This window comes from Patagioenas fasciata, chromosome 16 (assembly GCF_037038585.1).
Source record: "Patagioenas fasciata isolate bPatFas1 chromosome 16, bPatFas1.hap1, whole genome shotgun sequence".
Classification (NCBI taxonomy): domain Eukaryota; kingdom Metazoa; phylum Chordata; class Aves; order Columbiformes; family Columbidae; genus Patagioenas; species Patagioenas fasciata.
In genome coordinates this window covers 11,150,659-11,167,437 of record NC_092535.1, presented here as the reverse complement: position 1 = coordinate 11,167,437, position 16,779 = coordinate 11,150,659, and the positions used below count along the sequence as shown (strand labels likewise).

At 42.6% G+C, this 16,779-nt stretch overlaps 1 protein-coding gene across 4 annotated transcripts in view; it reads left to right on the top strand.

The window, feature by feature from the left end:
- NFATC2 (nuclear factor of activated T cells 2) overlaps positions 1 to 16,779 on the top strand; it is a 93,000-nt gene that overhangs the window by 45,170 nt on the left and 31,051 nt on the right. For all 4 annotated transcript variants that reach the window (XM_071815515.1, XM_071815516.1, XM_065850138.2 and 1 more), the window contains exons 6-8: positions 906 to 1,046; positions 14,250 to 14,305; positions 15,236 to 15,362. In XM_071815515.1, coding sequence (XP_071671616.1) covers positions 906 to 1,046; positions 14,250 to 14,305; positions 15,236 to 15,362 — 324 coding nt within the window. The remainder of the gene's footprint in view (positions 1 to 905; positions 1,047 to 14,249; positions 14,306 to 15,235; positions 15,363 to 16,779) is intronic.

Below are 16,779 nucleotides of genomic sequence, written 5' to 3'. Positions count from 1 at the left end.
ATCCTCTGAAGCTTTTCTGACCATGCAAATGGCTGTTTTAATGGGATGGGAGGGAAGGAGGCAGAGAGATGATGCTATCCTGGTTTTCTGGCTGACGAAAGAGAGAATAACTTGCTATAATCACCCTCCAAGTTTGGGGCCGAGAACAGTAAAGACCTTAGGAATCCTTGACCGTGTACATGCGCATCTGGAATCCACCCTATTTTTTCCTTCCTTGCCTTTTATAATTGAACTCAGTGTGTAACACAGGGTGTTCCTCCAATGTTCAGGCCTCCACAAAACATGCTTGCACAAAGCCCAGGCCGCAGCAAGTCCCGGTGTGAGCCCTGCTCACCGACACGAGCACAGCTTTGTGATCGTCCCTCTTGTTGTGTGCACAAGGCTCGATGCCTGCGCGTGGAAACGGGGCTTTGCTTGGCAAACGGACTGTTCCAGGACCAGCGTAGTCGCTGTTGTGTAGGCGGCAGTGAGCTTTTGTAGAAGAGGTTTATTTTAATTTTTTCTTTTTCTGAAGGAATTCAGTGTTATTCAGTGGAATCCTCTCTGCAGGTGGAATTTTTGGGCTCCAGGGCTGTAGTGTGCCTGCACTTGAAAATTTGGCCATTTCTTTGGAAACAGACATGGGCAAGTTCCAGCTCATTCATCCAAGCTGTCCTTTCTCAAGGACAAGGAGTAAGGCCAGCACAGCCGAAAGGCTGCAGCCAGCTCCTGAATGTTTCCAAATAAAATGCCTTGAGTAAGTTTATTTTTCCCTCTCAAACCCAAATTTAGCAGCCTGGAGAAGCTGCTTTGGCAGTCAACGGATGGTAACGATGACAAGATCAATCTGTGGATAGTTCTGGGAAGATTTGGAAAGTCCTGGTAAAACAGAGTTGGTTTCATTCATGTCTGCAATTTGCCCACAGCCCAAAGGTCTGCTCATGAACTTCCGATGGTTGAAAGACAAGATATTGACAGCTGCCTCGTTTATGGAGGACAACAGATGATCCTGACTGGACAGAACTTCACAGCGGAGTCCAAGGTGGTGTTCACAGAGAAAACATCAGGTAAGGCAGGTTTGGTTGTTGTTTTTTTTTCTAACTATCCCTAATGGGAATAGACCAATCTATAGTGCTGTTGTGTCTCATGGTCTCATTCTAAGATTTGTGCTCTACGCAAGTGAGTAATTCCACCCGAGTTCATGTAGGTAAAACCAAATCACTTGACTTCACCATGTGAGTAAAATTAGACCTGGGAGCAAATGTTTGTGTTATTGGCCTTTCAGCCACTGTTGAGGAGTAAATGAAAGCCATGTCATGGGGAAGTTTCACAAGAAGATAGACGCTGGGAATCAGCATGAACAGGATGTGTTATCAAAGAAATGGAATGACTGTTACGTGTTCCCGTTCAGACTGATGTTTTGTGAACCCTGCTGTAGAAATCATAATGGAAATGAACAGTTTTTGTTGACATGAACTACAGGCAAAGGTTGAAATTTCTTCCCCTTGGAAGTCTTTGAGGAAAAAACGTGCATAGTGTGTATTTTTATATCAAAGTAAAATTATTTTTATACATATATTGAGTTACAATAACATATCACTTCATCTTCCATATTATTTTCAGATATTTTTACACTGCTAATTTCCATATTGCATCTTACAAAAAAAACAGTTTGAAGCTGCTTAGCTCTCTGAAGGATTTGTCTCTAACTTTACCACGTACCCCTGGAACATAGCATTGCAACTTGCCCTGCTTCACCGTGTGCAGGCTTGCATCTCCCCGGTGTTACCGTTACAAGCACCAGTTGAAACCATGCAGCCACCTAAGCCTGTACATATGAATTCATCTGTCCTGCTGCCCGAGCGGGCAGTCACCAGCTTTCCCTGCATAGCCACATACAACTGCTCCCAAGTGGGTCCTCGAGGGAGGAATCTGCAAAAGGAAGGGTCAGACTGTAGCAAAACAGATCAAATTCAATTCAAAGAGAAAACTCCCCTGTTACAGCCCAGTGCCACTTTTTTGGGTAGTAGAGCTTCTTGTTTTAAAACACATGTTGCCAAAGTTTTCAGGTAGTCTTGCAAGCTCTTGAGTAACCGCGATGGGGAAATGAGCGGCAGGTTGTATATTGTCTTTCCATCTCCTCTGCTTACTTGTTCATCGTGCACAGGGTCAGTACTAGGTGGTCCTGAGCCTTTAATGGTGTTGGATTAATATAAATAATAGCAATAAAGAATGGCTACTGTGAGTTATTTAGTTACCTAGCATCACCTTTACAGCGCTCTCCATATTGTGTTTTTATAATGGTGTGCTATGATAAACATTACTTGAGTGCTAACTCAGAATAAGCTTAGCATGATCAAATGGTTAAGGTGGGCATCAGAAATCCAGGTTTTCTTGTTTACAGGAGGAAACACAAACAAATGCATTCTGCTGTAGTTAGTTAAATGGGTTTTTTTCAGAACTGAATTGCTTCTTTTGTAATATACGCACACAGGCATTTCATCTCACCTCACCAAGCAGCACGTGTATTTTGTTGGATTTTCTAAGGCTTTTGCAAATGGATTTTTGTTTCTTTGTAAATGATTTGGACTTGTTTAACTTACTCTTCATTAGACCTGATTTTTGTATCCTAAATAATGTGCTCTGCAGGGATAATAATGATGTCCAGGGGTCAAAAAAGCATTCTTCAAATATGAAGGGCCAGATTGTGCCATCCTTTACTCCTGTTGATTTCAGGACTCTGCAGTACAAAAGATCAGCAGCCTGTTCTATGTGAACTTCTCAGTCCTTTTGTGCTGTTAAGAAGACATGTTATTCTGAAGTTTTCTGTTGATAAACTAAGCTAGAGGCAGCTTAAGTGACATACTCAGTGACTTACAAGGGATTTAAGACATTGCATTGCCCAAGTGAACAGCATATGCATGATTTATGGGCTAATGGCTATGGCAAAAAGTAAGAATTGAGCCAAAAATCAATGTATCTGGGCATGCTGTGGGTCCCAGTTTCTTCGTGTACCACCAGCAAGCTGTGCTATTTTAAAGCAAAAATGAAAGGCTCTTGGGCCTCTGAACTGTGCAGGTTCAGATGAGCCTGTGCAGTCAGAGCGGTTTCCTTGGCACCCTGTATTTCCTTTGAAGCCCGTGTGTTGACTCCTTCCCGCTGTGCTGCCGCTGTTCCGTCAATGCCAGCGAACCTGAAGGTTCACAGGAACACGCTTGGCAGCCCACGACGGTACCTGCCCCAGGAGCATTTTGCAGTAACTAAAGGAGATGATAGACCGAAAGGAGGTAGCTCTTAATGCCATTTCGAGGAAATGCCCTGCCCCTGTTTCCATATAAGAGCAGAGAAGGCTCTGGCTGGAATAGAGGTTAGAAAGTAAGAAGAACAACAACATTTTCCGCACTAAATCTTAAGCTTTTCTTCACTGCTGGAGAAACTGCCTTTATTTTTATTTATTTTTTTTCTTGTTTACCTCCTGGTAGTGGAGAGTCAGGATTTATCCCAGCGGCAGTGCCCAGTCTGGAGCAGGGATTTGTGTGCTGGTGTTCCATATCCTGCCTCCCCGCCGCCTTGGGGCTCTGCAGGCAGTCTCAGTCTGCTGCACTTCAAACAAACCATTGGCAGAGGGGGAATTTAGAGGATGGGAGGCCCAGGGTCAAATCTTTGGTCTAAATCAGAATTCTGTGTCGTTTGCAGTGGTTTATCTGGGGGATTCTGCTCTGTGCTGAAGGCGAGCTTGTTCTCTGTATATCCATGCACTGCTTTATAAATGCAGAGATACCTCTTACAGTTATGCCCTGAAGTGCTTTTAAGTGAAGATTGCTTTTTTTAATAGGTATATCTTAAGGTGAGGAAGGTTAAGAAGCTGAACTGGATATGCACATCATGCAGGAGCTGATCTGACTCTGGCTGGCTGCAGCAGATTGAGAGTTAAGCCTTTGTGCTTGGTTTGTCAGTGGTTAATGAGTGTCCCAGCCCGCCTGAAATTTAGGGTCTTATGCACCTGTGACTTTCAACTTCACTGTTCATAAATGGTAGACAATTTTAATTATCATTACTGTGTCCACGCTTAGTCTTTGTTGCATTAGGTTTCATGAACACAGAACAAAAAGGGCCAGTTCTGCAGCCTGATTTATCACTTAGAAACGCCGCTGGGTGCAAGGAGGAGGTGGATCTCGTGCTCGCCTCGGGGAGCTCGCTCGCTGCAGATCCAATCTGCACAGCACCTTGCAAAAAGCGCTGATAAGCTGCTCAGAAGCAAAGCAAGCCACAATAAACACGCTGGTGGGTGGATCATGCATCGCTGGCGTGGCCCTGTCCTTGTTGCACCCTCATCCAGAGCACGACTCTGCCCCGAGGACCCTGAGACAGAATTGCACCTTTGTGAAGGCAGGAAGATGCACCAGCTTGCAGGGGAAATGTGGTTCTCTTTGAGTTTCATTTTCACAGCTCAACAAGCCTTGTCTGTGCTAGCAAGTGGTATTTGATTTCCCACTTTTGCCACCAGTTTTCGCTCTACTAGTAGCAACAACAGCAACAGCAGTAGTGCGGATAAGCATCTAATAGCTTTTGGCATGCTGTACTCCGTAGAGCTCCTGGACTTGGCTTGCTTGTCCAGTGTGTAAGATGAGAGTAAGATTTGTTTTTTCTACAAAAACCATTGTGCAGGTATCTTTGTGCAGTGAGATATCCTTGTTTCACAGACTCCAAAATCTGGGTGTGCCTTGAACCTGGGGTCTGGCTCAGCATCTCCAGTGAAGCAGGTGCTGAGACGGTGCTAGTCCATGTATCTTGCAAAACTGAGGAAGCTGCTGATGGAGCTCACAATTGTAAATTAGGTTTTATCCCTCAGACAGACACTCAAAACCTATTTCAGTTCCCTCTGGATCTTGTAGGCAATTCTTCACTCACTACTAGCAATGCAGAGAAGTGTAGAACTGTTCATATTTGTGACGAAAATGCAACATGCTTCTGAGAGCGATAATGAATGGTTTTTACTTCTTTCTTACGCAGCACTATGGATGTGTATGCTTTTCCCCTAGAAATACCTGGAAAATATTCCAGAGATTATTCAGGCATGTCATTATGAAAATAACTGTCTTCTTGTATTAGGTGAACTATGAACTATTGCAATGAGCTCACCGATCAGAAGTCTGTAAAAGTCTCTCATTTGAGGCTTGTGAGAGGAAATGGCAGCAGGAAGGAAAATGAAGCTCAGCGCTGTGTGCAAGCGAGGGGATAAAGTATTTGAGTTTTTAAATGCTGATGAGTAAATAGCATTCATTTTCTTGATAAGGTTTATCACCGTGCAGACATGATAGTTTTGAGTTCTTTTTGTTATCTCTTCCAGGTGAAAGATTGTAATCAGTAGCTGCTATAAGCGAGGGGAACTCATGAATTCGGTAGAGTCAGTCCAGCACACAAAAGCAGAGTTTGGCTGAAGGAATTTGAAGATCTGAACTCAGAGACACATAGCTGAGCCCAGCTAAATAAAAATAGGTCAGGGGAAGCAACTAGATCAGATTGTACAGATAGAAATTTTTCAAGTGCACGTATTCTTTTAATTTTGATCTGGAAGAGAAAGCTTTAAAAGCAGTCTTATGGCTATCAAGGATTTGGAATATGCTGAAGGTCAAGGGTGTTAGCATTTGGTTGGGGCCCAGATCTTAAAATGCAGCTAAAAAAAGAAAAACTTTGGAATTCCCCCTTTTATTTGTTTTAATTGTCATGTAACAGTTTGCAAGTCGGATGTTGTTGGTTGCGTTGTGTTTACTCCCATTTGTGTACTGGTTACCGCTGCTCTGCTGCGAGTGATAGAGGAGTTTCGTGTTTCTCTGGGAGAAAAGTGCAAATGGACTGTGCTTTCCTCTGCCAAACTCTTATGGTGGCCACATGGACACCGTGAATCATCGCTAGGACAATGTGGGTGGTGGAGGAACAACCCAAACAGAAAGCATACGTCTCTGGAGTAGATCCACCATAAATCCTGCAGTTCGGCCTTGCCATGTAAAGCGAGGAGATGGTGCTCTCTGTGCCCTTTGAACTGATGGAGCTGTCAAGGCCTCTGAAGCACGAACGCCCAAAGTCCATTTGACAAAAAGAAACCTTTCCAGCTCTTGATTCAAGCAATAGAGTTCTAGTTTATTTTTCCCTTGAGTTTCTGCGTCCCTGTCACCTCGGTGATATTTTCATGACAGTGGTTTCTTAGGACGCTAATAGCTACAGCAGGTGAACTCTTTTACAAGTGATGCCTTTTACAGCCCATGTGTGTTGTAGTTGTACAACTTGATATGTATCTGCTCAAAATCAGCCAAATGACTTTAAAAAGTCTTCTGGCCAAGACAACTCACTATAGCAAACTGTGATGGGATGGCATTATGGCGTCTATAATGTGAACAGAATGTGGCTTGTGTGTTGGTTTGATGACAGTGAGGAACTATGGCTGAGCATCGTGGTCCTTTGTGGGAAATGTGAAAGGACATTGTAAGACTGTTACAGTAATGTTCCCATGCTCTCTTGTGTCAAGTCTGAAATGTCTCACCGTGCCCCAAACAGGGAACTAAACGCCTGTTAATAGTCTGACAGTTCCATGAAAGATCAAGAAACTCCCTGGGAATGCAAAAAATAGCAAACTATTTTCAACAATTATCTCTTTGAACTTAATGATGCAAAATTAATGATACCATTTTCTCAGGCAAATTACAGATAAAAAAGACACCAAAAGGTTTGGGGTTTTTTAAAACTTACTTTTTTTTCCCTCCAGATCCATCCAACAGAGATATTTGCTATCTGGCCCAGGCAAACAGTACTCTCACTGACTTTCTAAATTAATGAACTGAAATAGAACATTTAAGTTATGGAGAGGTGAGGGCAACAGAGCATATCTTAGAACTAAGATCATAACTCAGAGACATGGTCCACTGCTGAGCATGCATTATAGTGTAGATTTTTGAGGTGTCTTAACCTGAGACAAAAGCCCAACATAAGGGGAAGAAAAACAAACTTTTGGGGTTTTTTGTTTGTTTTTTAATGGGAAAGGCTAAGGAAAAAAAGCACAAATATCTGGGATTAGTTATAAAGGTAGCAAAACTGAGAGTGATACTGAGAGTGTAATCTGAAATGATCCAATTTGTTTGCAACATGTGAGGTTCTACAGAAAGTATATGAAATAAATATGCTATCTTGCTGTTTTCTCGGCAGTTTGAGTGCACAGGCACTTTCTCTGCTCCATGCAGTTTGTGGCCAGAGTCCAGCATCTAAAGCTGGATGCACATCTCTGCTCTGAATCTGTGGAGCAATGGGATGAACCTGGGGAATAAATTATAGATGTCTCTGTCCGGTGGCATCTGATTTTTGCATTAGCTAAAGGTGATCACCTTGCAGCTTAACTCCTCATGCCTTGCAGTGCACCAGAAGAAGGCAGCAGCAAGGAATTACCAGTAGCAATCAGGAAGATTAGAGTTTCCCCTTCTTTGCTGTGCAGATTAGAAAGTTTCGGGATAAACGGGAAACTTTCTGCTTTTCCTTGCTGCTCTAGCTGATGAAAACCCAGCAAACCTTCCTCCCCACAGGTTTGCCCCTGGATGAAATGTGTTGCCTGCCCCAGGTGTTCTTGTAATCCCATGGGGCAATTGTCAGACGTTAAATTGGGGATCCCAGAAAAACACTGCAAAACAGGAAAAAATCTAAGGATCACACACACAAAAATGCAGAAGAGTGTGGCTGCAGAAACGAAGTTGCCATAGCTGTTAGAGACTCAGCGAGACAGGGTGGAATCCAGTGTTTTGGAAGGTTTCCCTGTATGACACAAGATTTTGGAATTTTACAGCTGGTAAATCCTTATTAACACAGCCAGCCACTACTGGCCTGGATTCCCTGGCTCGCTGTTTACTATGGGGGCGCCTAGTGGAAGTGTGCCTGCTCCTGATTATTCAGCTTTGAATCTTAATTGTTTGGAGAGAATATTAAAAAAATAAACATATTTTTTGGAATAAACAAAAGGCAGAGAGACAAGCTCCCATCACCTGTTGACAGAAAATTGATCATGTAAAAAGCTGGCAGGAGGAGTGGAATTCCCTATTCTCCCACTTAGTCATCGCATCCTGGTGTGACTCATTTTATTACATGGAGGTTCCCAGTGGTTTTATTTTGAGAGGAGCTTTTGTTTAAGAATTTATACACACACACACACAAACACACGTATAATCTTGAAAAAAACCAGCAAATCTATTTAGATGAATTGGCATAAGGAATCACTTGGAAGAGCTCTGGAATGACAGGCTGCCCCTGCTGCTTCATAACTCAACTACTGTATTTATGCTTTATTTTAGCATGAAATGAATTCCTCAACAATAGCTGGAGAGAACTCTCCTCTAGACTTGTTCTCACTGTGCAAAATGTCAGATTCGGGGCTGGGCTGGATGGCGGATGACTAATCCATTGGCCTTTTACCTCCCAGACCTCGACTTGTATCTTTGGCCTTGGTGACTCAAACTTCTGTCCTCAGTGAAATGAAGGCACTGGCCTCAGCTCATTGTAAACAGAGCCGCATTAACTGCAGTGGGCAGTCTTGCTTCAGAAAGGAAAAGATATCCATGGAAATGAAGCTCAGTGGAAAATTCAATAGCTCTGCCGTTGTGAGTTTTAAATTCATTCATGCTGTGTGTGCTCTAAAGTTTGAAAACTTTTCTGAAGTAAACACATAGAAGGAGACAACTCCTCTGGACCAGGTGCTGAGCAACCTTGCACTGACATGAAGCAGAATAACTTCCCAGCTAAGTCAGAATTCGCCCCTGAAAAGAGCAGCAGAGACTTTGTGTGAGTGTTTCCCTACCCGTAAGGTTTGCACATCCCAAAGCGGTGTCTGTTCTGCTGGAAAGCGTTCATCGTTGTTTACTTGGTTCTTGGAGTGGCTCTGAAAAACCTTGACTGTTTTCCAGAGATGCTTGTCATCTCCTGATAAAAGCTGACAGAGATAATCGCTGTGCTTTTTTGGAAGACCTTCCAAGAAACAGAGTGAATAGGGACAATTCATCAGAAGCCCGAAGGGAACTCTGCGGAAATGTGTAGTCGGAGCAGCTGCCCCACTAGCGACCAGGCTCAGTTTCTTTGGGGAGCTGGCATGGTTTGCTGCCTGGGAAAAAGGTAACAGGTTGTTCATTAAGTAATTTGTGTAATGCTTGACTGAAAAGCAATGTACATTTTCAAGCATAAAATCACATGCAGGCACAGAATCACATAGAGGATTGGCACAATAGTAGACTTAGTCTTCAACTGGAGAGAACTGCAAAGAAAATTTCCTGAACCTCTCAGTCCATCAGTCATGCTTGTTCAAATAAAGCAGTAAGTTTGTTTCTCTGCTAGTTACTGACCCCAAAGTCATGAGTAAGGGATCGTGAATAATGTGTAAAGGCTGTAACTGGTTCAGAAAACCTTTAATTGGCTAATTAAAAAAAGCCCTATAAGGGGCTGCAGAGAATCACGCAAAATGTTCCTAATGCAGACTGACGTTTTGATTTTCCCCAAAGTTTCAAGCAAGACTTTTGGTATGATCGTAGTTTGAGTTAGAGAGGGTAGAATTACTTTCTTCCAACAACTCATTCATTCCTCCAAAGAGTGCTGACACAATCAGATCTCTCACCAGGGTTTAATGCTAAGTCTCATAGCCCTGAAGCAGCACAAAAATCTCTATTTCCTGAACATTTCACTGACCTGCGGTGTTAAAGACTTGCCAACTAAGGCAAACCATTAAGTGAGCAGGGAACCACAACAGTAAAAATATTGCATGAAGCAGCCATGGCTGGTAAGACCTCAGGGTCTAGGTCCAAAAATATTTTATCATCTTTAATGGAACTGCTGCTGTTTTCAGAGGTGCGGATTGAATTCCCCGTTGTGGAGGTAGAATTTGAGACACACCACACACAGAGACCTGGTGCCGAGCTCCGGTGCGATCCACACGTGCCCTGGGACACCCTCGCAGGGCCGTGGCTGGTGTGGATCGCTGCCGGGACAGCCCCGCACTGGCTGGGACTTGCAGAGCACCCGCTCTCCGCATCTGGGCGCTCTCAAGGTACTTCACCAAAAACAATGCTGTTGCTCTTTTGCAGCTTTCTTCCCCCTCCCCTGTTGAAGCAGGTTTAACTGTAAGCAGTTAACAGCTATCTGTACTTGTAGACTTAAGTTATTAGTCAAGCTGGTTCTTGGTCATTTGTCCCGTTTGTGGCATGACAGAATTCCAGGGTAATTAAGGCCAGAAGGGACCTCAGGAGGTCATTGAGCCCAGTGTCCTGCTCAAAGCAAAATGCATCTGCAGCATTTAAGCATCACCTGGGTCACAACAGTGGCACTGGAGAAAAAGGCCAACTTCAAAGTACCCAGGTTGTGACACATGCTTTGCATTGAGCCCTGTGCTCTGCCATCATATCAGCATTACAATTTTTAGAGTATCTTTGCAATAAAAATCCCATTTTTGCTGATGTTTTCCTTCAAAAATTCACTTTAATTTTCCCCTCAAAAATTTATCATTTGCACTCAGGTTGAAGATGATAAATGCATTGACAGTTTGGAAGTTTTCTCTGTTTAAAATTTCCCCAAAATTGTCCTACAGACAAGCCTTAGACTTTTCAATTTATTCTTCCTGCTCTCTGTTAACTCTCTGAGTGTGATAATCAAAAGATTTCTTTTCATTAGTGGCAAAAAGGACAGGTTAAAGTAGAGAGATTTCTGAATGTGATTGTATTTTTTTGGTTTATTCATGACCTCATCCTTCTACCATTAGGTTGCCGTAATGTGCGTATCCAGAGGGGTTGAAAGAAAAGCCAATATTGATTGTCTCGAACTGAAGTTTGTACATTTGCAACTGTAAAAATGAAGCAGAGAGACAGATGGAGCCACGTCATGATATTTAAGTGTAAAGGTCAGGGAGTGAGCTGCAGAGTGGATATATTCAACAGGGCTTTGGTGCTTAAAGAACAGGGATTGCTGCTGATGACAGATTTGTTAAAAACCTGTTTAGCAACCACGAGCATAATATATCCAAACAGAAGCATCTATCATCATTAGAATGATAACCCGAAATACATTTCTTTCTTGATTGATTTGGCTTATTCGCGTTCTTACTCTTAATCCCCACAGACTTTGGACTCAGCCTAAATATAATTTGATTTTTACGGTTGGCTTCATTAGCTTTTAGTGCAATTTCAGTGGCTTGGTTACTAAATCAAATCCGCTGTGGTTGTGGTTGCATATGTTTCACAGGCCTCTTGAATAAAGCAGATGACGTGGAGGCCTATTTCTCCTTTATTTTATGCATTTTGGACCAACAAATCCTTTTGATTTCTACCTTCTTTGTGAAGTTAGTGCTGCCGTATCTGTACAGACTGTTTGAATTTAGCAATACAGAAACAAAAATGAAAACATTCTGCATGGAGGAAAACCAATGTCAAGTATTCCTGCTTGGCTGTCCACGTTGTCAGGACATCTCCATATTGCATTGCTTGGTCAATTCCCGATGTGTGTCTCTATCAGAGCTCTTATTTTATGACATAATTTGATGTTTCCTTTTCCCTCCTCTTTTCCTTAGAGAACTATAAAAATTTCTCTTTGAGGTTTGTTTTGGGTTTTTTTAGGGTTGGGGAGAGCTTCCTTAATGTACTATGGTGGTTTCTTTTCACAAAGATCACCTAGAAGAGGAATCCTCCCATTAAATATTTACTGCCTTGTCACCAGATAATGCATTTAGTATTTGCTGGTTTTCCCCTTCCCCAAGATGTTTACCATTTCAAGAACCATGAAGAGTTAGCTGCATTGATAGGGGTATAGATTTAACCTGCAGCAGTCCAGAGCAGCGGCCAAAACAAATGCGTATTGTTAAATAACGGAGTATTTTCCACTCCTTTACACAGCGGTCCTTTGGGATGTGAGGGCTAAACAGCAAAGCGGGTGAGAGCCTTGCCGGCTCTCATTGCACAGCTTGCTTAGGCCGTCTCCTCAGCCCGTCACTGATTTGCGTGTTAGCCTAGAAAAGACAACTGACTCACTGTGGAGGAACTCAAAACACTTAGAAAAAAAAAAATAAATAGTGTTTTCTGTTTGCACCAGTGTATGTACTGTGGTGGTAGTGGCGTGAGGTGTTTGGAGGCCTGGCTCGCTCTCTCTCCTCCTCTCTCCCCCATGAGGCTCCTCCTCACAGGTGGAGGAGCCAAACAATGGATGGAGACAAATTTCCAGCTATTCCTCAGTTGTTTCCACTTCTCCAGTGGGAAGGACAGAGGAGGGGGGGCTGGAGAGGCCCAGCCAGGGCTGTGTGCCCACTCCTGCCCCACCGCAAGCCGGGCACCCTGCCCAAACCCCCTGGCAGCCCACCTGTCCTGGGGGAGGAAGGGGCACAATGTTGAGGATGGACTCAGGGAAATCCCTGCTCTCCTTCCTGCATGTTTAGGGGCCAAAGCACAGCAGGGGTGTCTCAGGTGTAGGGTGCTGGGGGCGGTGATGTCCTGCCCAGTGTAAAATGGGCTGAAAGGACTGGGGACTGGAGCAGACAGGGTCCTCCTGGGGCCATGGGCCCAGCCATGGAGCAGCAGTCCCCGTTGGGGAGAGGCCGCCCAGGGAGCTGAGCACATCTGTCAGCTCATTGTCCACGCCGAGCCGAGAACAAAGAGGAAAACAACAGAAAAAAAGATGCAGAATGCATTTAAAAATACTCTTTCATTTCCCTTTTTGCCAGAAGCAGAAGTACTTAAATAACAGAGGACAAAAGCAGCTCTTGCAGAATTTCCAAGAATTGGGAAAAATAAAAAAATCCTGTGAAAAGGGCCGGTTTTAGGAGACTTGCAGCCCTGGGCGCGCAGTCTGGGGAACCCCCGCAGAAACGCGCCCGGGAGCTGCCTCCCCCTCTCTAAAGCAAACACCAGCCTTGCGGCTGCACTATTTCAAGTCACATCGGTTCATTTGGATACGTGTCCCCTATTCATTTTAAAATTGAGCTTTCAGAAAGGTATGAGGCTTTTTTTTTTTTTTTTTTGCCATTAGTATTTTTCTTCTGGAAATTTCTTGGCTAAAAGGCTCTCCAGAATAGAAAAATCAAAGGAGTAGAGATTAAATTCTAAAAAAAGTAAAAATAAGAAAGGCACTGCTAAAAGATGTTTCTGGGAAGTGTGGACGACAGTAGGTTTAAAGAATATTTGTAGCCAGATGAAGCACCCAGTGTCTGTGTACAAACATCCTAACTGTCCTGTTACTACCGCTGTACTCCTATAGCACAGGGGTTACTTTGGTATTACATACAAGGGGATCAGATTTTATTTTCCTCTATAGATATGATTTTTTGTAACGCAATGGAGACAGGCTGCCTGGTTGTAATTAAGAGCAGAAAGACTCGCTGTGGTTCAGAGGTAGAGGCTGTCGCACACGCGATGAGTTGCTTTTGCAGAGTATGGTGAATATTTGGTGCTTTGTCACAGCCCACAGTGGTGGATCCACTGTCGGAGATGTTGGGCTTGCTCCTCCATCAGAGGAGATGTATCAATAGATATCACATGCTGAGGTTTCATATTGCACTTATAAGAAGTGAGTATAAATAGTAAGAAGGCATCCATAACAGAAATCAAGCACCCTATGTAGCTGGTTTTCTGATATGGTAAGAATCCATCCCTGTTGAACTACTTCAGGAAAAATCTATGATCTCATGAGAATTCAGAGCATCTGCCGGTTTCACTGTGCAGCACCTCTGAAAATCAGCCCTGAAGCGGCTCGGTTTGCTTGCTTCCATCTTCGTGCACCCCATGCAAGATATGGATCTTTTGCTGGTCCTTCCTCCAGCTCTTTGCCCATTCCACCATTTACAACACTAGTGGGGAGCCGTGTGCTCTTAGCTTAAAATAGCGGGAAGTTTGCTGAGCTGCTGATCAAATGTGACCATTAATGAGTTATCTGACCTTCTGGTGCCCTCCATCAGTCAAGCTGGCTGAAATCGAGTGTGGTAAAAAGCAGATGTTGTACCCGTGCTAAATATTTCATTCCTCAGTTTGGCTAATTTCTACACAAACATTTCCTTTTAATATGTATGTAAGCTTTTTCCTGGCAAGAGAAGTGTTCAATGATATTTTTAAATTAAATGCTGTTGCTTTTGGTTAGGACTGTGAAGGTGAAATGAATTTAAGTCCATTTCGGGAACTTTGCTAACTTGATGCCCTTAGTTTGTTTCCTTTTTTAAGTCAAGCTTTATGATAAAAAGAAAATACAGTGAGGTTAATATTGTGATATCATTCTAGATGGGCAGCAGATCTGGGAAATGGAGGCAACAGTGGACAAAGATAAGAGCCAGCCTGTAAGTATGCAAAACATTGGATGTCCTTCCCTTGAGCTTCTCAGACAGCTAGTTGTATTCAAGGGGTAGTTTTCAAAGAGCATCTCAAAAGCAGAAAGAACAGCTGTCTTACTGCTGTGACGAACAAATGTCAAATGCTTCAGTAGCAAATGTGTTGCAAAAAGAAACTATTCATTTAGCAGTAACCCACAGTAAATTGAATAACTGCTGGATTTTGTGTTCTTGCAGAAGACTCTATTGTATCAGCCCAGTCCTGTGCAGGATGCTGGCTGTCCTGACTTCCTTTCTCCTGCATGGAAGTCCTGGGTACTCTGTACTTTGTAGGACAGGATTTGCACCATAGTATTTAAAATGAACATTGATCTTTCAAGGGAATGAGCCTCTTTGTTCACTTTGCTTAATGGGACCACACTGTAGTTGTTCACTGCATTTAAGAGCAAGCACTTACATTGCCATGGGCCATGCCTGCCCTTGCAGAAGAGAACGGGACACTCACCCTTAACTTCCGTGGGAGCAAGATCTGGCTGTGTATGAGTAAAAAGCCTATAGAATAAGCAAGTTTATTCTAACAAAAAGAGGGAATTCTGCGGTACCTACTTGTTTATCAAACACTATGTGATTAACAGTGCTGCTGCATTTATCACTGTTCTGTCTGTTTTATTTGTAGCTCAGACTTCTCTTTCCAAGTTCAGGGCAACATCAAGTATAAGAGAGGATGTAGTACATAGAAACCAGCTTCCTAGTACCAAAAATCTTCTAGTATTTCACCATCTGCCCTTTTTTTCCTTCTTCTCCTCATACCCTTTTTTATAGGATGGATAGGAAGATTTCTCTTCCTTTATACCTGGATGCATCACAGAGGAGATGCATGGAAAAATCTCTGGTCAGCCTCAGTTGCTAATTCTGTATTGTCACCTCTTGTTGTTTCAGAGCATGCTTTTTGTAGAAATACCAGAGTACCGTAACAAGCACATTCGCACAGCTGTGAAGGTGAATTTCTATGTCATCAATGGGAAAAGAAAAAGAAGCCAACCCCAGCATTTTACCTATCACCCAGGTAATTCTCAAGGACAGAGCAAGTCATTGCCTAGTTCTCATGAGCAAGATTTTATTTTCTGCTGTGTTGTTTTCTTGCCATTATTTGAGGATTTAAGATTTACTAATTTAATTCAGCTGAGTGCAGCTAGGCACTCAACAACTGTTTGTTTTAAAGGATGCGTGTGATTCATGATCAGGAATTTCCATGAATTTAAGGGGACAGTTATCTTGGCAATGGGCTGATGGTGGCCCTTTCACTTGATGGAAGTTTGCCAACAGCCTCAGTGGGACCAGACTCGGTCTGTGACATGATGTGACACTGTGAAAACCATGAGTATTGCCTTCCCCAGCTGACGTGTATGACAGTAAGATAACATCAGATCTGGGAAAGCAACAGGGTCTTGGTATGGAGGAAGACAAGCAATATATATTCTTCAGAATGAGGCTGGTTGAGAGAAAAATGAATGCTTTTCTGATGTTCTTCCTCTTGGGAACTGGTGAGCCATGTCACAATAAATGCAATAGGATTACTAATGAGATTCCCAGAATTTCTCAGCTTTGGCTGGGAGAAAAATATTGTGAGAAAGTCTGAGTATTGTGTTTGTGGACACCAGAAAGCATAAAATAACTACCAGATTTTATGCAAGCTTCAAAATGATGTCTTAATTTGACTGGTTTCTAAGGACAGGCAAACATTCATTCTGATTCTTATTTTGGTCTCCTCCAGCCTAAAAATCTCTGGTCCTCTCCCTGAATTTATGAGCTGCATAGGGTATCACCAATGTGAAGGTTTTGTGTAGTTACTAAATTGTTCTGCTGTGGAATAGTATTAAGAAGTACTAGATTATCTCAGTAGAATACCTAAAATAGACCACTTCAGAGAAGGAATTCTTACACTGCCAAAAATTAACCCTTTTACATGAACATTATATGGTTTCCATTGTATTCTATTTCTGTACTGAGTTTTGGGGAAGATTTGACAAAAAAAGCATTAGAAATGTGAAAGTTTGTCTGTATAGAGGGCCATCATTTATCCACACCAAAATTCACACAAGTCTTACTAAATCATGCTCTTTTAAATGATGGTGTCGGAAGGATCTTCAGCTCTCAGTACTGAGGAAGTTACACGCAGCAAATGGATTAAAAAGAAAACTCAAAAATAGTTCAGCTGTGTCTTTGGTCACTAGTTAAATGTTTGACAGAAAAATGAGGAGTTGTATATGTCATAGGTTTTCTATTTATGCAGTCTTCCTTTGAGATGGGAGTAATATATGAAACACCCATCTGTGGCTTCTTATTTTCCTTATGTTCCAGAATGGCCCTTAAATGTATTAAAATAGGAACTAACTTAAATAAATTAAAATAGAAGTTAAGTATTGAATATTTTGATTTTTAGAAATTTGTGGTTAGATAGATCATTAAAGATTTTCAAGAAC